The following is a 27,639-nucleotide window of genomic DNA, read 5'->3' as shown; positions in this document are numbered from 1 at the left end:
GCCTAATGCGGGAGAGTTGACAGGTATGGTACAAATGTCAATGTTGTGATAGAATTTTGTTTTAAAAATATTGACGTTTCTCCCGCGTTTTTTAACAGTGATAAATATGGTTCTCGAAGCTCAAAATATCGCGCGCGCTATAATTGCTGTCCCGCTATTCGATTTTCCCGCCTTAGTATGCAAGTCCCCGGATGATCGCGCGCGCGCCTAACAACCGAGAGATATGTCCTATCGTGTTTCGGAAAGGGGGGGTCGTTATATGTCCTTACCCATAGCCTCTGTCTCTCCGAGGGGTCCCTGACAAAGCCGTTCAATCAGAGGGAGACGATCAAAGTGATAGTCGCTTTTCGCTACAAAACACAACTGATCGATCTTACTGGATGGCAAGTGCCTACATGGACGTCACGCTTTTGTTGTGGTTATTGGTGTCACGCTGTTTTCTGTCGCTTGGATCATAGTTGTACCTTAGGGCAATAATTTTTTCTCGAAGCTAAACCTCGAGTCGTCTTGGGAAAATGTAAACGTTTTTAGGCAAAAATGTACTCTTTAAATCGAACAGAATCGTGGATGGGAGAAAACATGTCCAGCTATCGACTTCACGTTGGTGTATTCTTGAGACCCCACTTGTTCTTTGTGAGTTTCAATGAGTTTGATTTTGCTAATCGATGTCAATAATAACTTACTTCTTCGCCGTCAGAATACTTGTCAAAGACTAAGGTATGTTGTATTCATGGTCTTGAGTATGACTTGCTTATGTTTTAATATTTAAATCCCTTTATAAAGACTTTCTTTTCCTGGAGCATTACGTAGAGTATTTCGAATTTCATGTTGTTTATCGGTATTAGCTTGTTAAATACTAATTATTCGTACTATCTAAACTTCGCGCTTGCGTTAATCAGCCTCCTATACTCCTGCCGTCAGACAATCATCCAGAATTAACAACTACGCGGTAATAATGTCAATCTGCTTCACAATTTTTATATCATTTACCGCGTTATTTTTCTTGAGAACATTACACAATTCTCCACAATTCCCTTCATAGAGTTTTTTATCGCTATTTCCATTCCACTCGACCAGTTTCTTCAAGAAATAATGCCCAAGTAGCTATCTTTTTGTATGTTCGAAAAAATCCAACCAAGTATACAAAATTAGAACATACAACTCATTCATTAAAAAAAATGTTTTCTAAGGCGTTCGGAACCCTATGGTGGTGAGTTTTGTGCGTTTTGCTAAGTGTGTGTGTGTGCGTGAAAATTTGAAAATTTTACGAAGAAACAAAGAGATAGACAGAATGGACATCATCATTGATTCTCTCTGAAATTATTTATTCAATTATAAACAAGCTTCATATTTTGAAAAAGGGGTAAGAATTTTGTGCCATAAGGATTATCAACCGAGTATAAGCTGTTTGATTTTTCGCTAGGCACTTTCGAAACAATCTCGGGCAAATTAGAGAAAAAAATGAATATAATATTATAAAATTAAAAAAAGATAAAATGTGATAAATATAGACATTATGAAAAAGAATAAAAAGAAAGAAAATGTATTTTCTAAAAAAAATCATCAATGAAATCATGACTTCCATCTGATTGCTTTCCTGAATGTTTTTGTCCCGTCGTTTCATTGTTTTGGCCATACCATATGCATAGTATTCGACCTTGTTAGTGTGTTTTCACTCCTCTAACAACCTCCTACGTGAGACAACCTCAAGAATACAATGATTTTCTTTAATTCCTTTTCTATGATATGCCACGCTTCCATGACAACGTTGCATAAACTTACCCTGAAAAATAAATCCTAGTCACCTGTCCCAGTAACAAACGTTCGAAATAATTCGGTCATAAAAAACAGCCTCTGGCAAACATTAAGTTTTCTACTTTATCAAAGATCTACTTGGGCTTAAAAGAAAGAGGGCTACTTTGTAGTAATACGAAGACCGCAGGATAAATCTTGGTGAGTAAAATTGTTTCAATTTCGCCAGGTTTGGCTTTAGTAAATTTATGCGTAAGCTAAGGGACTTTAGACAAATATTAATAATAAATCTTATGAGCAAAATTTCCACTTCTAAACCAGTTCATCTCAATAACGCCAAAATTTATTTAAGATGCAAACTTTATAAAAAAAACGTGTAAAAGTGAAATACTAGGATTTCATAGAGTAATAGAGGTGGAAGCTATGTTTTCCTTTCTTAACAGTTTGTTTGTTTATTTTTCCCAGTTTAACGATAGTAGATTCAAACTAAAATTAAAATTATCCACAGTTGTTAAAATTTGTCACACAGAACTTTTTCACCCTGTCTCACGTTTTTCTCCCCCAGCTTCAACTCTTTGAAACACAAATCAGGAATATTTTTCTTTTTTTTAATTCATTACGCGAGTTTTATTTCTCCGTTAATCTGTTGATTTTACTTTTTTCAGTTGTTAAATTTCTTTGTAGTCCGTGTGTAACTTGGTAACCCTTAGCTAAATTGTTTTTCTTATAATCTTAAAGATTGTCTTCAAGATTACCCTAGAATTTATCGATATTTTCAAGAGGGGGCGGCCTGGTGTTATTGATTCTCTATATTATATTTAGCTCAAGCTCCTTTCAAAAAGATTGATTTAAAGTACAGACATAGATATCGACTCTCATACAACCATCGTGCCTTTTTTTAATTTAAAAAATGAAATGCGTTTTAAAAAACTAATTTTGTGTGTCCATTTGAAATATCATTTTGCTTGTTACGTATCTTTGTTATCGGATTCACAGTTCATGGGTGTATGAAAATTTTGATCGTTTTTTTTTCTAATTTGCACGTCTAAAAGTTCAAGACTATTCAAATACAAAAACGCTTTATGGGAAAGTCTAGTTCTACACACGATGTAATTAAGCCTCATAGAAAGACTCAAAGCAAAATTCTTTGGAAAAGTTTCATAGCCAATGCGGGGGAAAATATGGTATGTTATCAATTGGCTATGCAAGTTTATTCTTCTGTTAAGCACTTTAGTGTGCACGCCATTACGAACACAGCAGTTTTGAATAAGCCCAAGTACACATTAGCTTCACACGACAAGATAACATGCGCGCGCACGAAGAAGACATGGACAAACAAAATGAAAAGAAGAAAAAAAAGGGAGAATTATTAAAGAAAATTGGGGGACGATTTTTTTAAAGGTGACAATTACTGTATGAGGGTTGTTTTAATGACCTCCAAACATTAGACTCGTTTGTTTAATTCTGTCTCATCATAGACCCGCGTCTATATGTCTCCGATGTTGATGTCGTAGTTCGTTTTACTTTTGTTCATGGAGAGAAAGTTAGGGTTTAAGCGTAATTAATCGTCTTTATTAAGAAGAGAACGAATAGCAGTATAAGCAAAAGACCTATGGCTGCTGTCTAATCAATGGGTCTTCTACGCACCACCTACCGTTCCCTTTTTCTAATTGAGGTATCATAAGATTCTTCTTCACACACGTTGTCATTTAAAAAAAAAACCTTTTTAGATATCGAAATAGTTTCGGTTTCACATCTAAGAAGCGTCAGTAAAGCTTTATTATATGTCCGAGCGCCCCGTTTAGCCTCGCAAGGCGGCTTTACCTATTGTTTACCTATTGTTATCTGTCAAAGACAGATACAGGTTTACAGGTTATTCCACCAAAAACAGGGAACGTGATGCCTGGTGTTATACTCCAAGCTGACTAAGCCTTGTAAACAGAAGATGGCCCAGCCGTCTGTTTTTACGTTTCCTTGATCGATACCCGAAATCCGGACTGTTGAAACTTTACAATTCTCCCTTTTTTGGGTAAATTAAACTTTCAATTCCATATATGATATAGCATATTTTTCAAAATATCAATTGCTTTGCTCGAAAAGTTTTTTTTTTTTTTCATTTATTCCTGCTATGCTCCTACAATTATGCTGTAATTGAGTTTTCCTTAGCTGAAACAAATGGCCCCTTTGGCATATAATACCGTAAGTACCGTGGGCATAAACTGCAATTACATTACAGTAAGCGGCAAAGAATGTTAAAACCAAATTGAAATAGAGAAGGAGTTAAGCCAATCAGCGCCAAGCATAACCGCATAACCGTTTCACAAGTATCGTTAGTAGCAGCCAGAACGACTTTTAAGAAAGCATATTTAAGTATACGCTGTGCTTTAACTGGGATCACAGAAAGTCTTCCCTGAACATGAACTAAAGTTAATTGAAGAAAAGCATGCATGGGATTAAGTAAGACGCATAATGTTGGTTTGGATTCCCGCTATTCCTCGATTAAATAGTGTACACTCTTTTTTATAAGAACGTCCAGCCTGATGTTTAACCAAATTCTAAGAGCATGCTTAAAACATGTCATGGCTCAGATGGCAGCAAGATATTTTAGTTAGTGTGATCTTGTGATGTATTATAAATTTTTCATAAAAACATCCAGCCTGATGTCGCCAAAAACATGCCTGTCTCAATAGCAGCATAATATTGTTTTGTTGCATTTTAAAATGCAGATTCAAATTGTATTCATAACAACTACCCTGAATATTATTGTTATTGATCCTGTGTATAATTCTTTTTCTAATATTTCATATAGTATCTACTTTTATATACTTTTTATATTTTCAAATTTAAGAGCATTTTCAGCCTTCTCCAATGTAAGAACACCACAGCCTCAACTTGAAATTAGACATTCTTATTCAAAATGGAGTCTCCATCAATCCCAGACGAATAAAAGCGTCTCGGAAATGAAGATTACTTAAGCTGAATTAGAATTGATGTTATACGGAAGCGAGCGCCCAAAATTTAATTTAGGATTGCTCTTTATTTCTACGACAAAAACACCGCTGAATTCATTCATGTTGTTATAGAGGTTGATTGCGTAATTTACAAACAACGCTCAGACGGAGATTTGACTGGCTGCCTCACCCTACCAGCTTAAACCTGAAAAAAGGTAATATTCCATTCAATCGAATATTTATTCGGTATTCGGTTTTACACCAATGGGAATTTTACGCTCAAAATTCAAGACAAATACTTTTGATTTCACACAATATTTCCATGTAATTTTGAAAATTTGTCTTTTTTCCTTTTATACGCTCTATTACTTTCCTGCTAGCAGAGGCCTCTTTTTAAATTCTGAACGTCTGAATTCTAACTAAATAAATTCTAAAACATGCTAAAATCTTAACGAAATATTTTTGACATTTTTTATGTGAAATACAAGGATAAAGATGCCTCTGCTAGCGGGAACTCTTACAGACTATTTTTCTCAAAAAACTGTGCTGCATTATGGTAGCTGTGGAAGCCGGCGTCGGCATTTCTGAATGAAAACGATAACACGCAAACTCTTTACCTAACCTACACGCGCGCGCACACTACACGCAGGTTCTACCCGCGCGAACATCCTATACTAACATGGGAACACTCTAACAGTACATGCAATTTTCAAGTTAACGGAACTCACTTCACACGTTCCACTCACTCGCTGAACGTACACGCGGGTTTTACACGCGCTAACATCCTATACGCACATGGTAACACTTCAATCACACGCACCACGTACACGGTACATCACACGTTCCAGTGATAGCCTTTTACTAAGAATAGTAGAATATAAAATTAAGGACTATTCTGACGATTTAAGTGAGGCAATTTCACGGGAATAACATGTTGAAAGGGCAAACATTGCACTTTATTCGCCTGAGGCAACCTTGAAATGAGCTGAAAGAGTAGACCACATGAATGTTGAGGCAAGAGCATATACATTGGTTAAAAAGGACGAAATTCCATATTAAACGAACAGCATAATGGTTATTACTGTGAGGAACACATGCTCTTAGTGATATATGGTTTTCCGCGTGACGAGATAAGAATCACGGAGTATTCTAATAATTATTTGTTTTGTTTTAATTTACAAAACGTGACTGAAAGTGCACGCGTTTTCGGGCTTTAACTTATCATGACCACTATTGAAGTTTAATCTTTCTCTGTTTTAAGATATTTTATTCTTGTGCGACGTAGCATTTCTGAGCAGTGGTTATTTGTCAATTCTAAAAAGAAAAGTACAAGAAAATTAGACCTGCCCCTTTTTTTTCTCGCTAACTAATAAATGAAAGAGTACTTTTTTTTCCAGACTGTAAGGAATTTCGGTCAAATTTTCTATACACAACATGATACTAAAAAAAAACAATCTATAATAGTCTAGAGTGGGCGTTATTAGCGCAGCCGGCCAGCCCGTATGTTTGCCGAACACAGTGATGTTTTTCACCAGAAGGTCAACTCAGACGGGAGAAGCTGCCAAATGTCAGGATGTCATTCGACAATAATAGTCACGTTTTTCGCTTGACTTTTATTCGATTACGATCATTGAGTTTGGAGCCGTTTAACCCCACCCTCACCTGTCCTTGTAATCTGCTAAGTTTCTAACAGAAAATTACTTAGGCTTAAGAAATTGCTGTTTTACCATTAGCGTTGTTGCCATGGTCACTGATAGTCTCATTTCCCCTGACACCTGTGATAGGGTTCAGTAGAGAGCCGAGAGCGAGGCTCTGAAGGGTAGTATTATATTTTTCCGCTGAAGTCACCATTTGTTTGTGTATAGGATTCTGCGAGAGTCTCTTTGCCGAGTTGGATAACACCGCGAATAAGCCGATGCAATACGTTGACCAGAAAGACAAGACTTTGCATATGTAAATTATTACCGAGACGACTTGGCCGCGACTTCCACATATTGAATCAAAGTTCAGCTTCCTGGCTTTGAAGTTATGGCCCGAGATGATCCATTGCTCGGATCTGTAGAATCTACATTTATCTAGCGTCGGTTGAATCTACACAAGCTACGGCAAACGTGCGAGATTTCAATCAATTTGCACATTAGCAGTTCCAATTGTCAAGTACACTGTTATTCATAGCACTACCATCATGGCTTACAGGACAAATTTCAGTCGTGGTTATGTCGTCGAATATAGTCCACCCTGCTTCGAAAGTTGGCTTCTTCTACCGGCAGAAAACCTTTGGAACGATGGCATTCGTGGATTTCTTTACATTTTAGGGATGCTCTACTTGTTCCTGGGCATCGCCATAGTAGCCGACATATTCATGAGTTGTATCGAAGTTATCACAAGTAAAAAGAGAAAAGTGACTCGTTATGACCACGAGAAAGGCGAAAGTGTCGAGATCGAAGTCTTCGTTTGGAACGAGACCGTAGCAAACTTGACTCTTATGGCGCTTGGGTCGTCTGCGCCGGAGATTCTACTCGCCGTTGTTGAAACGGGACAAGAGCTTGCGCTAGGACAGACCACTGCAACAGACGGTCTAGGGACCTTTACAATCGTCGGTTCCGCTTCGTTCAACCTCCTTTTGATCACTGCCGTTTGCGTTGTGAGCGTACCTAACGGTACAGTGAAACGAATCCGCGAGTTTGGAGTATTTGTCGTTACGGCGGTGTGGTCAATGTTTGCATACGTCTGGATGTTGTTCGTGATACAGTGGAACAGTCCTGAAGTCATTGAGCTTTGGGAGGCCTTTATGACCTTAGCTTTTTTCCCCCTACTCGTGCTGACAGCCTGGTGTACGGACCATGGGTGGTGGTGTAGAAACAGAGGCAAGATCCTAAGCGTGGATCCACCCCAGGTAATTGTTATCATTTTCACTGTTAACATTACATGCTTTGTTATCGCACATTAGCTTCTGTCTGATACCATTTTGCGTTTTGTTTATTCTTTTGGTTGTGTATGCCTTGCTTAGTTATTATTCAAACATTTTTCGTCGATTTTCCCATAAGCTAATTTGTATTGATAATGCTTTATTATTCGCAATTAAGATCTATCCCGTGGCGGGATATTATACCGTAAAGGTCGTAATCCATAGGTACTTTATGCCTTTGTGTTATCACTACAAATCTTCAAATAACACTAGATGCCAGCATTAGACTGTTATGAAACACGAGTAAACTTAGCGATGCACAAATCTGTCAGAACGACCCCATAACATCTTAAATGCGCTTAATTGGAGTCATTCCATGACTTTACTATACTTTACTTCATGTCAAATCTTTCAATTAGCACAAATGTGAGAGAGGAATCCAAATTCAAAAACACTTGGACAGACAACTCGGATACGCCAAAACACGTATTTATTATAAAGTGCGCAATTACAAGATCGGGTTTCGCTTTCCGCCTATTTTTTATTTTTTTTTTTTATGTTGGAGATTGAAATGTTTTGATATTTGTTTGTTTTTAAGAAAATTTACCACAGAAACGATCCAGATTAAAGCCCTCTCAAATCCCTGCTCTTTGTTGCTTCGCTCATTCCCAAATATTACCAAAATCGTGTACTTAATTTATAATAAAAGTACAAATTTTACTCCCTATTTCGGATACATCCAAAAGCTTAATAGAAAATTTCAAAATTTTTGGAAACTCTAGTGCTAAACCTCGCAAAACAATCAAGAAAAAACTTGTGATACATTGCCCCGTGTTGGCTAAGGAGAGAAGTTTTTTTAACAATCCCACTTGTGATCGATGTGATCGATTAATCGTTTAGTTTATCCCTTGCTTGCAAACACCGTTAAAGCAATCCATTTGATATCCCACGACCAGTATAATCGATAATCTTACAGTAGTATTCGTGTTGATTTTGTTCAAAATAAGTTCCCAAATCCCATTTTCAGTTTTCAACACTGCACAGTTAGCCGGTAAACCGCAAAGTAGCCACAAAAAGTTCTAAACTTCTAAACATAAAACAACGAAAAGAGTTTACGTCACAGCGTATCTGGGGGTCTCGACTTAGAAAAAAATTATCAAAGGGTTGCTTAAAGGCGTACTAACAATAGACCGTTACCACTCATCAATTTTCTAAATTAATTATTTTTTTTTACATTTTTATTATTTTTTAAAAACTTACTAAAACATACTAAAAATACTTTATCGTGGATGCAATGCTTAGGGTGAATTTCTGAATTTGTCTGTAAATAGTAACGTGAATTTCATTTCCATTTTACTTTCGTTGTTTTTTTTTTTTTTTTTTGCCTTGAAAAATATTATTCAAAGTGTTTTCACAGTTTAAAACCACAACAATACCTCTATCCATCCAACATAAGTAGTTTTGCTACTTGATTATATGCGGCTGTAACAGACTGCAAAACCTTTCGCCATATACTTTGCGTTACACGCGTTACAAATCTTACCTCTACTGTAACAAAACCGTTTTCAAGCTAGATTTACATTGCGCAAATAAAGCGCGGAAAAGTTAAAAACATACGCTACTTCTAGGTGCAAAAATGCCGACTGTCGAAAAAATGAGGGGTGTTGGGCCGGAGTTTAGAACGGTTCAATGTGGGAATTCAGCTGAAATTCAATTCAGGGACATAATATAATTGGGTCTCCGCGCTGCGATTCACAAAAGAAATCAATTTGAAACAACTACTAAATAGTCGTATTTAACTTTCTTTTAGTTATTTTCTTGCCAAACTGCCAAATGCAGCGTTAAGAAACCCATTTTCTCTATAAAGCTCAGTTGAGTCCAGATTTCGCTCCGTTCCGCAACCCGCGTTCTGGTACAATTCTAAGCATTTTCATAAGCTTCTTATGTCCATCTCTTCCCGAACAGGGCCGTGGCAGGGGGTGGGGCGCTGGGGGCACGTCCCCCCCCCCCCCAATATTTTCAAAAATTATAAGGGAATGACCAGGAGGGGCGTGGCTGTTCCCTCAATTTTTTTCTAAATGTTTCTGTATTGTTCCCCTCCAATATTCCTAGTCCTGCTACGACACTGTCGAATAAGGTTGAATTAGGCAGTTCGCCTTAGTCTGTACTTTGTAGTCCACCTCTAATTCGTCTTTCTGTCCATCATTGCGGTTTAGGTTGATCTATGTCTTTTTTTTCCCACTTGTTCTTTCGTTTTTTCTTCTAGGGTTCAAAGGCTGATTTACAAGACAACTCGTTACTCACTGTTAGTATGCTGTCGATCGTTTTTGTAAAGCAAATACTGACTAATGATACAACATGTACTTCTAACGCCTGTAATCTCTTCGTGGGTCTCATATTGCGTCCACCAGTCGGCTTAAAGAAGCCCAATCGCGCCGCCATTTTTACCCTCCCGCACAATACCGGTTGACACAAAGAATCCATTTCCATCGGTTAATTCAAGCAAATAACTAAGAAACTTTCAATCAAATATAATTAATAAAGTAGCAGACTTCAATCGTGGATGGTTATTTTAAAGTTTTCTTGCAAATATGCCGCTGTATTTTCAATTATGAACAATAAGAAGGGATTGGTTGATCGAAATTCTTTAGCGCTTTGTTCGCTTTGTTAAGCAAGCCCGTAATTGTGATGTCGTTAGTGAAACCAGCAGTTATTCGCATCTGCAGGTTCGCGTATTAGGGTTTACGGATGCACCTTCGAGTCACGCCATGATCCACCGGTCAATGGAGCTGCGAGCCCTCGAACAGCACAGGGGCAGTGTAAGGTAAGTTACCTTGACAACGTAAGATAGGCTTCCTTGACATTGTAATTCTCAGAGATCGTTGAGCCTGGCTCTTTCGTTAGTGTATCTCTACATTTCTCTCCAAGAGCTGGAATACTTACTATTAGTATATAAAACTCGGGAACTTCGCAAGAACAAGCGATTTGATTGATTGAGAAACTCGGGATAAAATGCAATATACACCTCCTAGGAGGTGGATATTTTCCTGCGCCCCGAAATCAAGCCAAATGGCGGGTGTAACAGCCGATTTGCAAGTGCTTCCGAAAAGAACATTGCTCTAAAGCTCGTTATATATACTAAAACGGATAGTGGCTTTAATAATATTTCGCCACTATCCACCTCAATGGAAATGAAATAATTGTTAAATATTAGTTGTATGTTTTCTAACAGCGAAAAGGACTTGAGAAACCTGACGAAAAGTAGAGACAAGCTCAGGTATGTACTCATTTTTGGATCGTCAGTTATAAAATGCTAATTTGATCAGATAAAATAGGTTGTGTATGATATTCTAGTAATATTATTTATTTGTAAGGACGTACTTACGTTATGATAAACCGAGTTTTGTATTATTTATTCGAAGGGACGTAGTTTACGTTATAATAAACCTACTTTTGTAATATTCATTCGTGGAGACGTACTTTACGTTATTATAAACCTAATATTATTTATTCGTAGGGACGTAGTTACGTTATGGCGTGGACAGAAGCCTGACGAGAACTCCAACCAGACCGCTGAACACGTAGTGCTGGCGCTGCAACACTTGAAACAGTCGCAGGCGCAACCACAGAATGCGGCCACCACGCGACTCAGGTGCGTTATCATTTTGTCTTTCTACCTGTCTGTCTGTCCGCCTGATTCTCAGTCCTTGCGTCTGTCCGTCGGTTTGCTCGTCTGTCTGACTGTCTCTCCGTTTGTTTGCCTGTCCTTCCGTCAGTCTGTTTCTCTGTCTTTTAACTCTTACGTTAATTTTGATTCGTTCGTCCGTCCGTCTTTTTATCTATGTCTTTGACTTTTGACTCTTTCGGTCATTCCGTTACTCTGTCTTTTCGTCATTCTATGTCCGTACGTAAGTCTGTTTGTTTGCTTGTGTGTCCGTCTGTCTGTTTATCTATGTCTCTTAGTTTTGACCTCTTTCGGTTATTCCGTTACTCTATCTTTTCGTCATTCTATGTCCGTACGTAAGTCTGTTTGTTTGCTTGTTTGTCCGTCTGTCTGTTTATCTATGTCTCTTAGTTTTGACCTCTTTCGGTCATTCCGTTACTCTATCTTTTCGTCATTCTATGTCCGTACGTAAGTCTATTTGTTTGCTTGTGTGTCCGTCAGCCTGTTTATCTATGTCTCTGACTTTTGACTCTTTCGGTCATTCCGTTACTCTGTCTTTCCGTCAGTCTTTGTCCGTACGTAAGTCTGTTTGTTTGCTTGTGTGTTCGTCAGTCTATGTCTTCACGTAAGTCTGTTTGTTTCTGTTCGTCCGTCTGTCAATCCGACAGTCCTTTTGGCTGTTTGTTTGTCCGTCCCTTCACTGTCTTTTAATATTCCTCTGTCTTTTGCCCTTCTGTCATATCCTTTCTCTGTCCGTCCTTCTGTCTGTCCGTACAACGTCTGTTTTTTGTGTCTGGTTGTCTCACTGTCCGTCTACCCGTCTCTTAAGAAATTCGTTTATCCGTCAGTGTATGACTGTACGTCTCTTAAAGAATTCGTTTATCCGTCAGTGTTTGACTGTATGTCTGACCGTACCTCTCTCCGTATATCCGTCTCTTAAGAAATTCGTCTTTCGACAGGTTTCGTCACGCGGCCCTACGCAGTGTCACGCGGAGTAAAAAATTGATCAAAATTAACGAAGGCGAGGACGTGGAAGGTCAAAAGGCGCTGAATGTCTTGACACGCTCTTTCGTTGGCTCACGTCTGCTGAATGCACCCGGTATGAAAAAAATAGTCATGTTGGTAGTGCTAGCCGAGGTGTAGTCAGGGGGTTCCCTAGGGTTGTTAAAATAAGATAGATATGCAAGTGTGTTTGATTGTCCTAAGAACTTACAATAGACTCTTCCTAATAAACAATTTGGCGAAAAGAAGGGGCTACTTTTTAAAACAGGGTGCGTACATTAGAGGGTGCTAATTCGAGATAAATCATGTTACTAAAATCTATTTGACCGATTTTGATTATATGTTCAATCTACAGATGATAACTTGAACAGATTTGTTTTCGGGACGTCATCGTATTCTGTGTTAAAGAGCGCCAAGCACATAGACTTGGAAATAATTCTCCTACAAAACAACAACAACAATAAAAAGTGAGTAAAATACAGGGAACTTGCGATATCAAACGTAATTGACTATATCCCTCAAAATATTTGACTCGAGCCTTCCGCTAGCTCAAACCAAGCGCGATTTTCTAAGGGAGTTCTTTTACGTCTCATGATTGGAAGTTTATAATGTGCGGTGAAAAACGGGCCCTTTCCTAGATGACAATGGATTCCCAGTCCCTGAGGAGTGTCAGGTCTTCATGCCTCCCAAGTGATGATTGCGATGATGATTATGATAATGATGATAATTATGACAAGATCATCAAGTTTATCTACGTAATGTATGTTAACAGAAATTTGAATGAACGAAATTAAGGGAAAAAACGCCTTCACTCATATGATACTCCTCAAAAATAAACAGGTTCAAAATATTAGTATCTCCCCTACTTATGCTTCGTTTCTCGTGTGACACGCATGTGTTTTTAATGTCTAACTATCTCATTAAGATCCCAAGGACTGGTATCAGCTCTACCCGCTCCTTACGACCCGGTCACGCCCATAGATGACGCCAGATTCGGAAAACTCAATGTGCCCACCATGACCCCTGTAGTAAGTGATTAAGTCAGAGGCGAAGCCGTGGAGGGAGGGGTGGCCTGGATTCCCTGGACAGGGGGGGGGGGTATAGCCAGCGCTTTCTGGGGAGTGAGGGGGTGGCCAGGTTTCCCTAGAGAGAAAAATAGACAGAGAAAAGAGAGAGGAGGGGGTGTGGCCAGGATTCCCTAGAGAGAAAAATAGACAGAGAAAAGGAGAGAGGAGGGAGGGGTGTGGCCAGGATTCCCTAGAGAGAAAAATAGACAGAGAAAAAGAAAGAGGAGGGAGGGGGTGTGGCCAGGATTCCCTAGAGAGAAAAATAGACAGAGAAAAAGAGAGAGGAGGGATGGGGTGTGGCCAGGATTCCCTAGAGAGAAAAATAGACAGAGAAAAAGAGAGAGGAGGGCGGGGGTAGCCAGGATTCCCTGGACAAGGGGGGGGGGGGGGGGGGCTGTAGTCAGGATTCCCTGGAGAGAGAAAGTGAGGCTTGGGGGGGGGGGGGACTCGGTGGCGTAGGTACTGCCCTAGTATACATGTTTTGCTAATACTTGTCAGTCTTTTTTGGTTACTTGATGGATACTTCCATCCCTAGCTGACCATCTGTTTGTGTACTGTTTCTCAACATTTTAAGAAAATATGTTTTATGACCAAGTTAATATAGTGGATAAAATAAACAAATCTATTTTTAAATGGGGAAATACCCCTTTTAAGCATACATTGCATCACCTTGTGCCGCTAACTCAAATATGTTTTTTTTTTTCTCAGAACGAGACTAACGGTGCTATTCCAGTCCATAAGAGCAAAGAAATGATCTACGCTCACAATGACTCGATAGCTGACACAATAAGTGAGAACAGCTTTGAAGATGGCGTGACACCATCGTCCCCAGGCTCCTCGCAGCGCTTCAGTGTGGACTACGAGACACATGACGGGAGCGCCAAGAATGGCAAAGAGTACCAGACAGTCAAGGGAACCATGGTAACGGTCTTGATTAATTGGCTTTTATCATTGAATACGCCCACTTAACAATCGGGAACCTCAAACTAATTAAAAATAAAATCTCAATCTCATTGACCTGGTAATGAAATCTTTTTATTTGAAGTTTTACCGAAATATATATTCGTGTTTCTGTGTGCTTCGGTCGTTGGGGGGGGGGGGGGGGGGGTCTTTCAAGCCGGGTTTGGGGGATAAAAAAAAAACCTTACATACCCTGTATAGCGGCACAAGAACTTCCGGGGGTGGATTGTGCTCTAAGAAAATCCCCTTATGAGTTCAGGGGAACAATTGGTTGATTATAATTCACCCAGTCCACCCACCTATCACGGTTGAATATTTCCACAGGCATTCCGCGCAGGTATCAACAAGCACATCCTTAGAATTCCCATCCTGCCCTGCGAGGACTTCTCCAAAAACAAAGACTTCTACGTGTTGCTGAAGAACCCCTCCCCTGAGGGGATTACAGACCTCGGCGAACCTAATCTCACCCGTATTACCATCATCGATGACGATAGTATGTATTAAAAATCCCTCCCCTGAGGGGATTACAGACATCATTGATGACGATAGTATGTATTAAAAATCCCCCCCTGAGGGGATTACAGACATCATTGATGACGATAGTATGTATTAAAATCCCCCCCTGAGGGGATTACAGACATCATTGATGACGATAGTATGTATGAAGAACCCCTCCCCTGAGGGGATTACAGACATCATTGATGACGATAGTATGTATGAAGAACCCCTCCCCTGAGGGGATTACAGACATCATTGATGACGATAGTATGTATGAAGAACCCCTCCACTGAGGGGATTACAGACATCATTGATGACGATAGTATGTATTAAAAATCCCTCCCCTGAGGGGATTACAGACATCATTGATGACGATAGTATGTATTAAAAATCCCTCCCCTTAGGGGATTACAGACATCATTGATGACGATAGTATGTATGAAGAACCCCTCCCCTTAGGGGATTACAGACATCATTGATGACGATAGTATGTATTAAAAATCCCTCCCCTGAGGGAATTACAGACATCATTGATGACGATAGTATGTATTAAAAATCCCCCCCTGAGGGGATTACAGACATCATTGATGACGATAGTATGTATTAAAAATCCCCCCCTGAGGGGATTACAGACATCATTGATGACGATAGTATGTATGAAGAACCCCTCCCCTGAGGGGATTACAGACATCATTGATGACGATAGTATGTATGAAGAACCCCTCCCCTGAGGGGATTACAGACATCATTGATGACGATAGTATGTATGAAGAACCCCTCCACTGAGGGGATTACAGACATCATTGATGACGATAGTATGTATTAAAAATCCCCCCTGAGGGGATTACAGACATCATTGATGACGATAGTATGTATGAAGAACCCCTCCCCTGAGGGGATTACAGACATCATTGATGACGATAGTATGTATGAAGAACCCCTCCCCTGAGGGGATTACAGACATCATTGATGACGATAGTATGTATGAAGAACCCCTCTACTGAGGGGATTACAGACATCATTGATGACGATAGTATGTATTAAAAATCCCTCCCCTGAGGGGATTACAGACATCATTGATGACGATAGTATGTATTAAAAATCCCTCCCCTTAGGGGATTACAGACATCATTGATGACGATAGTATGTATTAAAAATCCCCCCTGAGGGGATTACAGACATCATTGATGACGATAGTATGTATGAAGAACCCCTCCCCTGAGGGGATTACAGACATCATTGATGACGATAGTATGTATGAAGAACCCCTCCCCTGAGGGGATTACAGACATCATTGATGACGATAGTATGTATGAAGAACCCCTCCACAGAGGGGATTACAGACATCATTGATGACGATAGTATGTATTAAAAATCCCTCCCCTGAGGGGATTACAGACATCATTGATGACGATAGTATGTATTAAAAATCCCTCCCCTGAGGGGATTACAGACATCATTGATGACGATAGTATGTATTAAAAATCCCTCCCCTGAGGGGATTACAGACATCATTGATGACGATAGTATGTATGAAGAACCCCTCCCCTGAGGGGATTACAGACATCATTGATGACGATAGTATGTATTAAAAATCCCTCCCCTGAGGGAATTACAGACATCATTGATGACGATAGTATGTATGAAGAACCTCTCCCCTGAGGGGATTACAGACATCATTGATGACGATAGTATGTATTAAAAATCCCTCCCCTGAGGGGATTACAGACATCATTGATGACGATAGTATGTATGAAGAACCCCTCCACTGAGGGGATTACAGACATCATTGATGACGATAGTATGTATTAAAAATCCCTCCCCTGAGGCGATTACAGACATAATTGATGACGATAGTATGTATGAAGAACCCCTCCACTGAGGTGATAACAGACATCATTGTTGACGATAGTATGTATTAAAAATCCCTCCACTGAGGGGATTACAGACATCATTGATGACGATAGTATGTATGAAGAACCCCTCCCCTGAGAGGACTACAGACATCATTGATGACGATAGTATGAATTAAAAATCCTTCCACTGAGGGGATTACAGACATCATTGATGACGATAGTATGTATTAAAAATCCCTCCACTGAGGGGATTAAAGACATCATTGATGACGATAGTATGTATTAAAAATCCCTCCACTGAGGGGATTACAGACATCATTGATGACGATAGTATGTATGAAGAACCCCTCCACTGAGGGGATTACAGACATCATTGATGACGATAGTATGTATTAAAAATCCCTCCCCTGAGGGGATTACAGACATCATTGATGACGATAGTATGTATGAAGAACCCCTCCACTGAGGGGATTACAGACATCATTGATGACGATAGTATTTATTAAAAATCCTTCCACTGAGGGGATTACAGACATCATTGATGACGATAGTATGTATTAAAAATCCCTCCCCTGAGGGAATTACAGACATCATTGATGACGATAGTATATATTAAAAATCCTTCCACTGAGGGGATTACAGACATAATTGTTGACGATAGTATTTATTAAAAATCCTTCCACTGAGGGGATTACAGACATCATTGATGACGATAGTATGTATGAAGAACTCCCACTGAGGGGATTGCAGACATCATTGATGACGATAGTATGTATTAAAAATCCCTCCCCTGAGGGGATTACAGACATCATTGATAACGATAGTATGTATGAAGAACCCCTCCACTGAGGGGATTACAGACATCATTGACGACGATAGTATGTATGAAGAACCCCTCCACTGAGGGGATTACAGACATCATTGATGACGATAGTATGTATTAAAAATCCCTCCCCTGAGTGGATTACAGACATCTTTGATGACTATAGTATGTATGAAGAACCCCTCCCCTGAGGGGATTACAGACATCATTGATGACGATAGTATTATTAAGAATTCCTCCACTGAGGGGATTACAGACATCATTGATGACGATAGTATGTATTTAAAATCCCTCCACTGAGGGGATTACAGACATCATCGATGACGATAGTATGTATGAAAAAACCCCTCCCCTGAGGGGATTACAGACATCATCGATGACCTAGCCTCCTGGTGCGTTCTAAAATGCAGAATCAAATTGTGTTCAATTAACAACCTTATTATTATATTCTTATATACGCTAAAATTCTAAGAACATCGGTAAGAAATATTTAGCCTTGAAATGTCCCCCCAAAAAACTGCCTGAAAATTTGACGTTCTTATAAGAAAGTGTATTATATGAGAAAAGCAAAAATGAATATCTTGCGATGATTGGTTGAAAGCTGTGAAAATGATTATGCCCTTGTGTATTTATCAGCCATAAACCATCCGAGTTTAAAGAAGTCTCAATTATTTCTTCTCAGTGCCGGGGGAGTTCTCGTTCGAGCAGGCCAGCTACCACGCTAATTTCGTGACGGGGGAGGCAACGTGCACCGTCGTACGGCGAAAAGGATGTGATGGGACTGTTACGCTCAAGTATCACACCATGTAAGCTATAGTGATACCTAGCTATAGTGATACCTAGTGATACCTACCCAGAGAGGAGGGGGAGGGGTTGGGGGTTCATTGGGTGGATATGTAGCCGCCTTTATAAACAAAAAAAGTCTGTCTCTTGTAGAATAACTAAATATTTATCATTCCTTAATATACCATATGACTGGATGACGAAGTAAACAGCAAAGATGATGGGGATTTTCTTAGATTGTAGAAAACCGTGACCTACGGAAAACCCACGAAACTTCCCCTTTAACTCTAACCGACTTCATTGTATACAGGAATGGGACGGCGAAAGGCGGTACCAAGAACGAACTTGAGGCAAAGACGTGTGACTATGAGCAAGTGACCGACGGTCTGTTGACATTTCATCACGGCGAAATGTCCAAACATATCACGGTCAAAATCAACACCGAGACACAGGTAAGACGCATGCGCAGAAGACGATGCCGCAGCGTGCTAGGGTCAAAACTGGACGGGCTCAAAATTGTGCTCGGCCCATTTGGTTAAAGCCGCATTGTTACTAGTTTACTTCCGCGAGGTCCGATGGAAACCTCAACCCCTAAAAGACAATATAATCTATTAGAATCCGCGCTACTTAACAGGTCATCCGCTTTAAATTATCAATCACATCCTCAAAGAAACTTCCAATAGACACACTGCTTTCACAATTTTGAAATATTTTTCGCGTTTCCCGTTAAAAATCATCGGAACTTTTTACGTAATCGACCGGAAGTAAACTGGTGACAGTGGGGCTTTAAATAAAAGCAAACCCGTAGCTAAAAAAAATAAAAAATAGCGCGAATACGTTAACAACAGAGTATTTTTTAATTAAATGGTTTGTTTGTTTTCTAGGATACAAACTTCGTTGTTCTGTTACATGACCCAAGTACTGGCGCTCGTATAGGAAATAGAACTGCGACAGTGGTTCACATCTCAAGTGGTATGTGGGCTTACCCATTTAATAGCTAAAGAATAGAAATCCCCATAGCCTAGGATATGGGCAAGTACGAAACCCACTTGCTTGAACTCTAAGGGCTAAGGGAAGACACGGTTTGGGTTAGCGCGGGTTCGAGTAAGCGGGGTTGCTAAGAAAAATATATACTGCATTTGCATGGTATGGATCGCGTTCGTTATGTTTAGAACAAGAGCCCATTGCAAAATGATTGCTATTTCTGTCTCAGATGTGGACGATATCGTGGACAGAGTGGCTAACATCATCACATCTCAGGACGAACAAAGCTTGTCGAAAACATGGCGATCCCAGTTTGAGGAGTAAGTTTTTCATTATGTGTTTCAGTTTTCTGTGGATGTGCTTTGTGATGTCGTACGTTGCACCTACATTGCAGTAGTATTTTCACTGATCTCATCTTCTGCCCTCATAGTGCGATGATTATACAAGGTGACGAAGACAAGGATGGAAATGAGCTGCCTTTGAACTCGATAGATTTTATCATGCATTTTCTTACGTTCTTTTGGAAAGTTCTATTCGCATTTATTCCACCGAGGTAAGAGAAAAAAAGCACATGTTTATTTTGTATTTGCTTCCTTTGTGTTATATTGGCAAAAACGTACTACTAATACTTTTTCGACCATATCACCAGCACAATTATCAGCGTCTTATCACGGTCGCCATGATATCATCATCATCATCATACCACCACCACCACCACCACCACCGCCGCCGCCGCCGCCGCCATCATCATCATCATCATCATCAACATCATCATCATCATCATCATCATCATCATCATCATCATCATCATCATCATCATCATCATCATCATCATCATCATCATCATCATCATCATCATCATCAACTGTGATTGGTGCCCCTACCGTCATTTTTAGTGACGAATGTCAGCTTGATAATGTTTAGCAGCAGTGCGCTCAATGTTACCGTACTCATCTCAGACGCTTGATGTTGCAGACCATTACTCGGCGGATGGCCGGCGTTTGTGGTTTCACTTCTTTTTATTGCCGCTCTCACAGCAGTCATAGAGCAGGTAATGCAAACAGACTCATGCAAGCATCATAACAGGCCCGTACCTAGGATTTTTTTTTTTGGGGGGGGGGGGGGGGGGGGTGCGAAATCCGAAAAAGTGGACCTAATTTTTCCAACAAAAACAAAAAGGGAATTTTTTTATGCCTTTGCAGTATCTCTACGGGACGTTTATTGTCGGATTTGGCTACGTACCAGAGTGATCTAGCTTATGCTTAATAGTTTTTTTTCTACAAATAGCACGCCCATTGGGAGCCGGAAGTGGACCTTCAGCCTTGTGTGGGGGTGCACCCCCCCCCCCCCCCCCTGGGTACGGGCCTGCATAATGGCTGTCATTCACCTGAATAGTCTTAAAGAGCCTTGAGCGAGCGCGGGAAACCTGTGATAATCTAAAACGTCAGGGCCTTTTATTTCTGTGGCGGGCAGCAAAAAACGTAGCAGACGCTAAATTAATCCTACAATTTTAAAGAAGGCCAATCACGCCGCCATTTTACGCTCCCGCTCAATGCCGAGTCACACAAAGCATCCATTTCCATCGGCTAATTCAAGCGATGAAGTTTGCTTGCAAATAAACCGTTGTATTTTCAATGGCAAACAATAACTAGATCCAGCGCGCAGGGATAACTGGGATACCTGAGATCTGCAATTTGTTTGGGCCCTGTGTTGTGATATGTATGACAAACATTCTACTGCCCACCACCTTTGGATATTAGAAAAACATGTATAATCTTGTTTTTTATTGTATATGCCATATCACAACAATGTTTGGGGCGAGAAAGGTAAGAAGCATCATCTCTTGAGGTGGGGTTGGACTTGAGGTGTGCTACATTTAAGTAGATGGGGCTGATTGTCCTATCTTTTGCAGTGTAAAAATCTTACAAATACTATCCCCGCAGCAGAGATAGCACCGAAATAAAATAAAGGAAAAATGAGAATGTGAGAATGTTTTAACATTCATTAATATTAAAAAATATATTTCTTAAACGTTTCTTTCGTTCACTGCCCTCAATGTGTTACCACCAAAGTGAGCCATATTGTATTAACAATATAATTTACATTAAATTTATTGTTTTATTTATATAAGTGCAAAATAAACAACAATATCTTTTTATGCTATCATATTCTTTAAACATTTTAATTTTGAAAGTAAATGAATATCCAGACTTGAAATTATAACATATAGCTTACATATTCTCAAGGATCGAGATCAACAACATTACAAAGACAACACAATGCTCTAGATTTTATTGAAAATGTTCCTTAACTGACGCGGGTGGGAAGCCTGTGAGTAAACTGTCTAAAGCAGGCAGTAGATCATTCTAATCTCGAGCCTCACGTGTCCCGGTCTCTTCGTCCAGTCGCAAATGCAAACACGAGTAAATACAGCGAAATCAATCCGGCTTAAGTTGATTTTACACAATTACAAAGATGGCGGCCATGACACAGTTTACTGTACACAGTTTTAAATTAGGCAAAAGGTATCGCAAAGATTCTTGGGTATTTTGCAAAAACGCGAGACGACGAAAAAAGAAACAGTTGCATTTTATGACTGGGCTACCACAGGTATCCCAGTAAGAAATAATCTGCCATTGTCAGCCACACCTTATATAATAGCTTTCATTTAATATTGCAATGCGCCTAACGTGTTAAAATCTCGAAATAATCATTCGAAAACAAAGTGTAATACTTTATTTACCAAATCCAATCGGAAATATCGCATTGACTTCCCCAAAACAGCCGATGAAAATGGATTCTTTTTCACACCTTTTCACACTCTGTTTAATCTCGAAAGGAATAGGCCGAGCGTGCAGGAAAAACGTACCTCTTCTTTTTTGTAGCTCGGAAAGCTGCTAGGCTGTGTGGTGGACCTCAGAAACAGTGTTACGGGGATCACCATCATCGCCATTGGCACTAGTCTGCCAGACACCATGGCTAGCCGCTCAGCGGCGTTACAAGATACCGGCGCTGATGCTGCTATTGGCAACATCACTGGTTAGTATGCGATCACGTGGACGCTCATAGGCGACGGGCGAGGGAAAGGGGGGGGGGGGGGGGTGGGCGCCTCCTTTTGAATGGAGGCGAAGCAGAGCGATAGATTTAGAAGAATTTGAGAACACTGCTCTTCTGCTTATGATGGTTTCCTATAAACGTGGCGTTCACAGCCTCAGAGTTTCGACCCAAGTAGGTTTTTCAGTCCCCATTGCCATTGGATCTCGCCTATATGTATAAAAAAGAGACATGTTCCTTATTATACCCGTGTTTTTTTTTAAGTGAATTTGAGCAAACAGCTATGCTCTCTGGGTCCTATGGGATGCCTTGGTCTGTTGTGTATGTTACGAGGTTTTTTTGGTGGTTCTTTTATGGTATTGGGGGTAGCCGGGGATCGTACACGCTGAGCAAGGGTTGACCGTCTTCTTTGTTCTTTATTGCACCGCTTGAGTGTTTACAAATGGTAGGGCTACCACTGGCTAGAAGGAGGTTGGCTGTACGAAGGCATTTACTTTCGGAAGGTAGTGAAGGAACATCTCTTTCCCGGAAAGTCGACGAAGCCAACTTTAGAGAGTCCTGACTAAACCAACCTAGAGCACTGCCGTGTAGTGTCCTCGCAACAGTTACAGTACAATCCTAGAGCTAGTTACTATGCTGCTCAATTTATACTAATCTCATTAATAAACTGGTCAAACTGGTTTTAAGGATGATGTAAGAATAGAAGATCGGGTGTTGACTTTGGGAAGAAAAACAACGATGAAATAATAAATGACTAAGAATAAATTCCTTCGATAGAAATAGCAAGAGCAGTATAAAAAGGAAGCGTTTGACTATAGTAATATGCAAAATTAAGCAATGTAACAGCGGTAAGATTAAGGATAAAGGTAATCGTTAAACTGTTATCTTAGCCTGGCAAATATAAAACCTGTTTTGCTAACAGTAACTACGCATGCTTAGTCAAACAATGAAGAGATCCGCGTAAAGCAAATAAGTGAAATGTCGAATGGAAAGTGAAAGTAAATATCTAACTGATGCGTCGGAAACGACTTTTGCATATATTAACAATTCATTCATAACATGTACATTGAGGATAAAATAGAGAACCAAAACGGAGTCCCAAAAAATGCTAACGTTTCGACCTTTTATTCAGTCCTTCTTCATGGCGACTTTAAATCTTTGTAACGCTTAAGTCACACTCCTAACTTCCGCTTTATTGCCGCAGGTATAAATAGCGTAATCGCGTTTCTTAATGTCCCGTTTACACACTAGCTTCCTCTTTATTCCGCAGGTAGCAATAGTGTCAACGTGTTCCTTGGTCTTGGGTTGCCATGGGTGATGAGTACTTGTTATCACGCCGCCCGTGGTACTGTGTACAAGGTGTCCAGCGGTAATCTGGCTTTTTCTGTCTTGGTCTTCGCATTGTGCGGTGGTGTTTGTCTCTTCTTGCTGGTTCTAAGAAGATATGTAAGTCAATCCCTAAGTTCGACGCGAGCAACCGTGGCCACCAAGACAGATTTTAAAGCATTTTGGCCGATAAGCATGCGCCATGCATAACTGTTTTGATTGACATGCACATTATAACTAGACTGATTCCATCATCTGAAGCTTTTCTATGTCACGCTGATTGTCTAGTGACACTGATGCTATTCAGAAAGCACGTTTCTCACGTCCTACTGGCTTACTTCACAAAACTGTCAAGGTGGCCACGGTAGCGCGCGTTGTATCAGATAGCACGTTTCTCGCATCCTTATTGGTTTACTTCACAAAACTGTCAAGGTGGCCACGGTAGCGCGCGTCGTATCAGATAGCACGTTTCTAGCATCCTTATTGGTTTACTTCATAAAACTGTTAAGGTGGCCACGCTAGTGCGCGTCGTATCAGATAGCACGTTTCTAGCATCCTTATTGGTTTACTTCACAAAACTGTCAAGGTAGCCACGGTAGCGCGCGTTGTATCAGAAAGCACGTTTCTAGCATCCTTATTGGTTTACTTCACAAAACTGTCAAGGTGGCCACGGTAGCGCGCGTCGTATCAGATAGCACGTTTCTAGCATCCTTATTGGTTTACTTCACAAAACTGTCAAGGTGGCCACGGTAGCGCGCGTCGTATCAGATAGCACGTTTCTAGCATCCTTATTGGTTTACTTCACAAAACTGTCAAGGTAGCCACGGTAGCGCGCGTTGTATCAGATAGCACGTTTTTCGCATCTTTATTGGCTTACTTCACAAAACTGCCAAGGTGGTCAATATAGCATGCGTCGCATTGTAAGTTCTCCAGGTTAGCCTAAAAAAGCTACGAAATGATGGGGAAAGTCAAGTTTTGGGGCCAATACTAGGATTCACCCTCCCATTTATGACTCGTGCGGTTCTCCTTTGGTAAACACTTTCAACGCTATTTGCAGAACACGTGTGGAAACTAGCGAAAGTGATATTGGGATGTTTGCCATATCCAGTCAGAACAATCAAAGAATTCCTCTTACTAGGCTCTCGTAACCATTATTTTTTTATTTGGAACGATTGTTCCTTCCCATTATAAGATCGCCTCAGTAACGACATTCCTTTTTATTTGAAGCTGTACAAAGGTGAACTCGGAGGACCGACATTATCGAAATGGATGACGGGATTGCTGCTTCTGTTCCTTTGGTTTATCTACGTCGTGTTATCCAGTCTCATGGCCTACGGCCACATATCAGGGAGTCTATGACGTCACTTCCGCTTCTACCTTCAATGACGTCTCCCTTATACGTCACTTAAGCTATGTCGTCACGTCTTGGAGCCGAGAGGCCAATAAGATGGCAAGCAATTCATCTAAAGACACGCCAATCGATGATGACATCACTCAAGGAACGATGTAATGTGTGACGTCATTTTGAGAAAACCAGAGTAAGCTTTTGTGGCAAGATACTTTATTTATGAAGTTATTTAAAAAATTGAAAGGTCGTTTAAAGCAAGTGCTTAGAAACCTAACTGCATGTGGTTTTAAATGAAAAATCCTCTTCGAGTGGTATGATTCGTTGGTATCAACAATAGACAGTGAGTCCACTTGTAGAGGAGACCGCACAAGTTTATAGTGTGAAAACAAGAACAACCCTTGTAAATAATATGAATATGTCTCGCTTAAAGAGCCGTTGTCAGCCACACCTTTGTTATTGTTTTTATTTAATACTGCAAGGCGCCTAGCGCCTAATTGAAAGCTCGAAATAGTTATCCGAAAACGAAGTTTAATACTTTATTTACCAAATTCAATCGGAAATACCGCATTGGCTTCGCTAAATCAGCCGATGGAAATGTATGCTATTCCACACTTGGTACTTTGCTAGGATGACAAAATGGCGGCTAACAGAGGCTTTTTAAGGGGGACTGGGCATAGGTTCACGTATTGAGAAAATTGTGGGATCGCTTGGTGGACAAGGTAGATACCTTTGTTATGTTCCGATCCCACAATCCCTTTCTGGATTCTCAAATCATTTCTCACACTTATTTTGCAATCATAGATATATCTTATTACAGGAAGTTAACGCCAAACTTTATTGTTACAAATCGTAGTAACTGGTGTTTATTTGGCTAGCCCCCGATTCGTGTTTATTATATTCACCTTTCCTAGTATTTCCCACAAGTCTTTGCGCGCTTGAAACTGATTTCAGGTGTCAAAATTGTTAACAAGATGTCAAAGTTTGTTTCTATCCTCGGTTTCACGCGCGCAACGCGAAGATTTGTGGGAAGGTGTGGGGAAGGTGGATTGGCATCAATACACGTCAATCATGGGCGTTAATTTCGTGTAGTAAAGAAATCATTATTTGGCATTCATTCTCCATTGAATTTTTGCTGTAGCAAGAATCACCAATTTTTCATTTTCCACACATTTTTTTTAGAATGACCAAAACATTAAAATCAGATGGGTTTCCAAATAGTGTCTGCACAATTGACGTAAAACCCACAAGATAAAAAAAAAAAAAACATTTTGTAATAAATAAAAAAAGTATTTCACAAAAGTACTATACATTCGGTTCTATTACCAGCCAACGTCAGGCGGTTATAAAGTCCTCCGCCCGTACCGCGGGCTCACGGAAACGGCTTGTAATCGAACCTAGGGTACATATAGAGGTGACAGACACTAAATACTTATGTAGAACGGAATAAAACTTCATCCGGTGATGTCTAAATATTAGTGAGATATCGGGGCACAACGCATCCCTGGCCTTGCTTGCAACTAACAGTTTAACTGTATAACCAGCAGCAGCATATATTTAACCAGCCTAGTTCTATGTGCCCCTACCCGACGTTTTGTGACGTCATAGGGTGAACTCCTATAAGAACACCTGGCATTAGGCTGGGTTTATAACATTGAACCTCGATTCTCGAGGCTTGGGTGAAAACCACGTGTTTTTTTATTAGCACTGTTTCCTATATTTAATAGAGCATTTTTGCTCGGGATGTAAATACTAAAATTTTAATTTCAAGATTGGAAATAGAGTGAAATATTTAATATATTGAATAAAGCGAAGGAGCTTGGTGTACCTCAAAGTGTCTGAGCGAGTTTGAGACATGTTTGATGAATAAGGTCGATGTTACAATTATTGGAATAACAAAGCAGACTTGCTAGCCGGCCCTCCAGTGGATTTATTCTTATATCACAACCTTCGGAGTTTCGGGTATCGTGGCGCGCTAAAAAAAACAGTATATAGGATATCTTTATACATTTTGTAACTCCCTCTTCAGCTAACATATAGGGGGGACAGGGGGGTAGGCAAATGACCCCCCTCCCCCCCCCCCCCGCCTAATTTAATCCAACATATAGAAAGGCATTTTCGCCATCGTAGTTTTCGCTTAAACAAGGACCCGCACCATAAAAGGGCCTGGGCCAAGTCCACATGCAAGGCTCACTTGTTAGTAAACTGCCACGCGCTGAGGAGTTCTGTCAAGCGTGTCTTGTTTGTCCACGAGGAGCGAAACCCAAACTTTTCTTCTCGTTTGCTCAGTTTATTTTCTCTTGGCTACTAACAATGAATGAATCACCAAAAGAGCAGGAATGCGCAGTAAAAATTAGTTCACATTATTAACGATAGCACAACTAAAAAGTCTCACTAGCGACGTAATGTTACGGCGTGTTGTCATCTTGAAGTTTGAATTTTATTCAGCCGAAAAGGGGCGTGGCTAATTCTTTTTATAGTGTCTGGTTCCTCTAGTTGACCGTTAGAGCAGGGAGGGGCTCTTGGGCGACGACCGAAGAATTTTAAATCGAGATTTTAGAAAATGTCCATATATAGAGGTTGACCGCCTAGTGGTGGCCGTTATAAGAGGGCAGAAAGTCCGAAAAAACTTCTTGGTTTACAACCCTTAGATATATGCTCATTTA

At 40.2% G+C, this 27,639-nt stretch overlaps 1 protein-coding gene across 7 annotated transcripts; it reads left to right on the top strand.

The window, feature by feature from the left end:
- Window positions 1–300: 300 nt before the first annotated feature.
- LOC5517629 (sodium/calcium exchanger 2) lies at window positions 301–26,807 on the top strand. 7 transcript variants are annotated; one of them, XM_032362094.2, is made up of 21 exons: window positions 301–717; window positions 4,836–4,918; window positions 6,569–7,599; window positions 9,878–9,916; window positions 10,338–10,435; window positions 10,844–10,888; window positions 11,129–11,263; window positions 12,235–12,374; window positions 12,633–12,744; window positions 13,203–13,305; window positions 14,053–14,265; window positions 14,629–14,797; window positions 18,164–18,287; window positions 18,575–18,716; window positions 19,149–19,236; window positions 19,478–19,568; window positions 19,679–19,801; window positions 20,224–20,299; window positions 22,134–22,287; window positions 23,573–23,748; window positions 24,856–26,807. In XM_032362094.2, the coding sequence occupies exons 3-21, from the start codon at window positions 6,889–6,891 to the stop codon at window positions 24,985–24,987; spliced, it is 2,871 nt and encodes a 956-aa protein (XP_032217985.1). In that variant the 5' UTR covers window positions 301–717; window positions 4,836–4,918; window positions 6,569–6,888; the 3' UTR covers window positions 24,988–26,807. The 7 variants fall into 7 exon arrangements, 6 of the variants coding, with proteins under 6 accessions (XP_032217985.1, XP_032217986.1, XP_032217983.1 ...); XM_032362092.2 differs by lacking the exon at window positions 301–717 and adding an exon at window positions 1,793–1,953; XM_032362095.2 differs by lacking the exon at window positions 4,836–4,918.
- Window positions 26,808–27,639: the final 832 nt, after the last annotated feature.

This window comes from Nematostella vectensis, chromosome 5 (assembly GCF_932526225.1).
Source record: "Nematostella vectensis chromosome 5, jaNemVect1.1, whole genome shotgun sequence".
Classification (NCBI taxonomy): Eukaryota; Metazoa; Cnidaria; class Anthozoa; order Actiniaria; family Edwardsiidae; genus Nematostella; species Nematostella vectensis.
The sequence above is the reverse complement of the archived record's forward strand: the minus strand, read 5'-3'. Positions and strand labels throughout refer to the sequence as shown.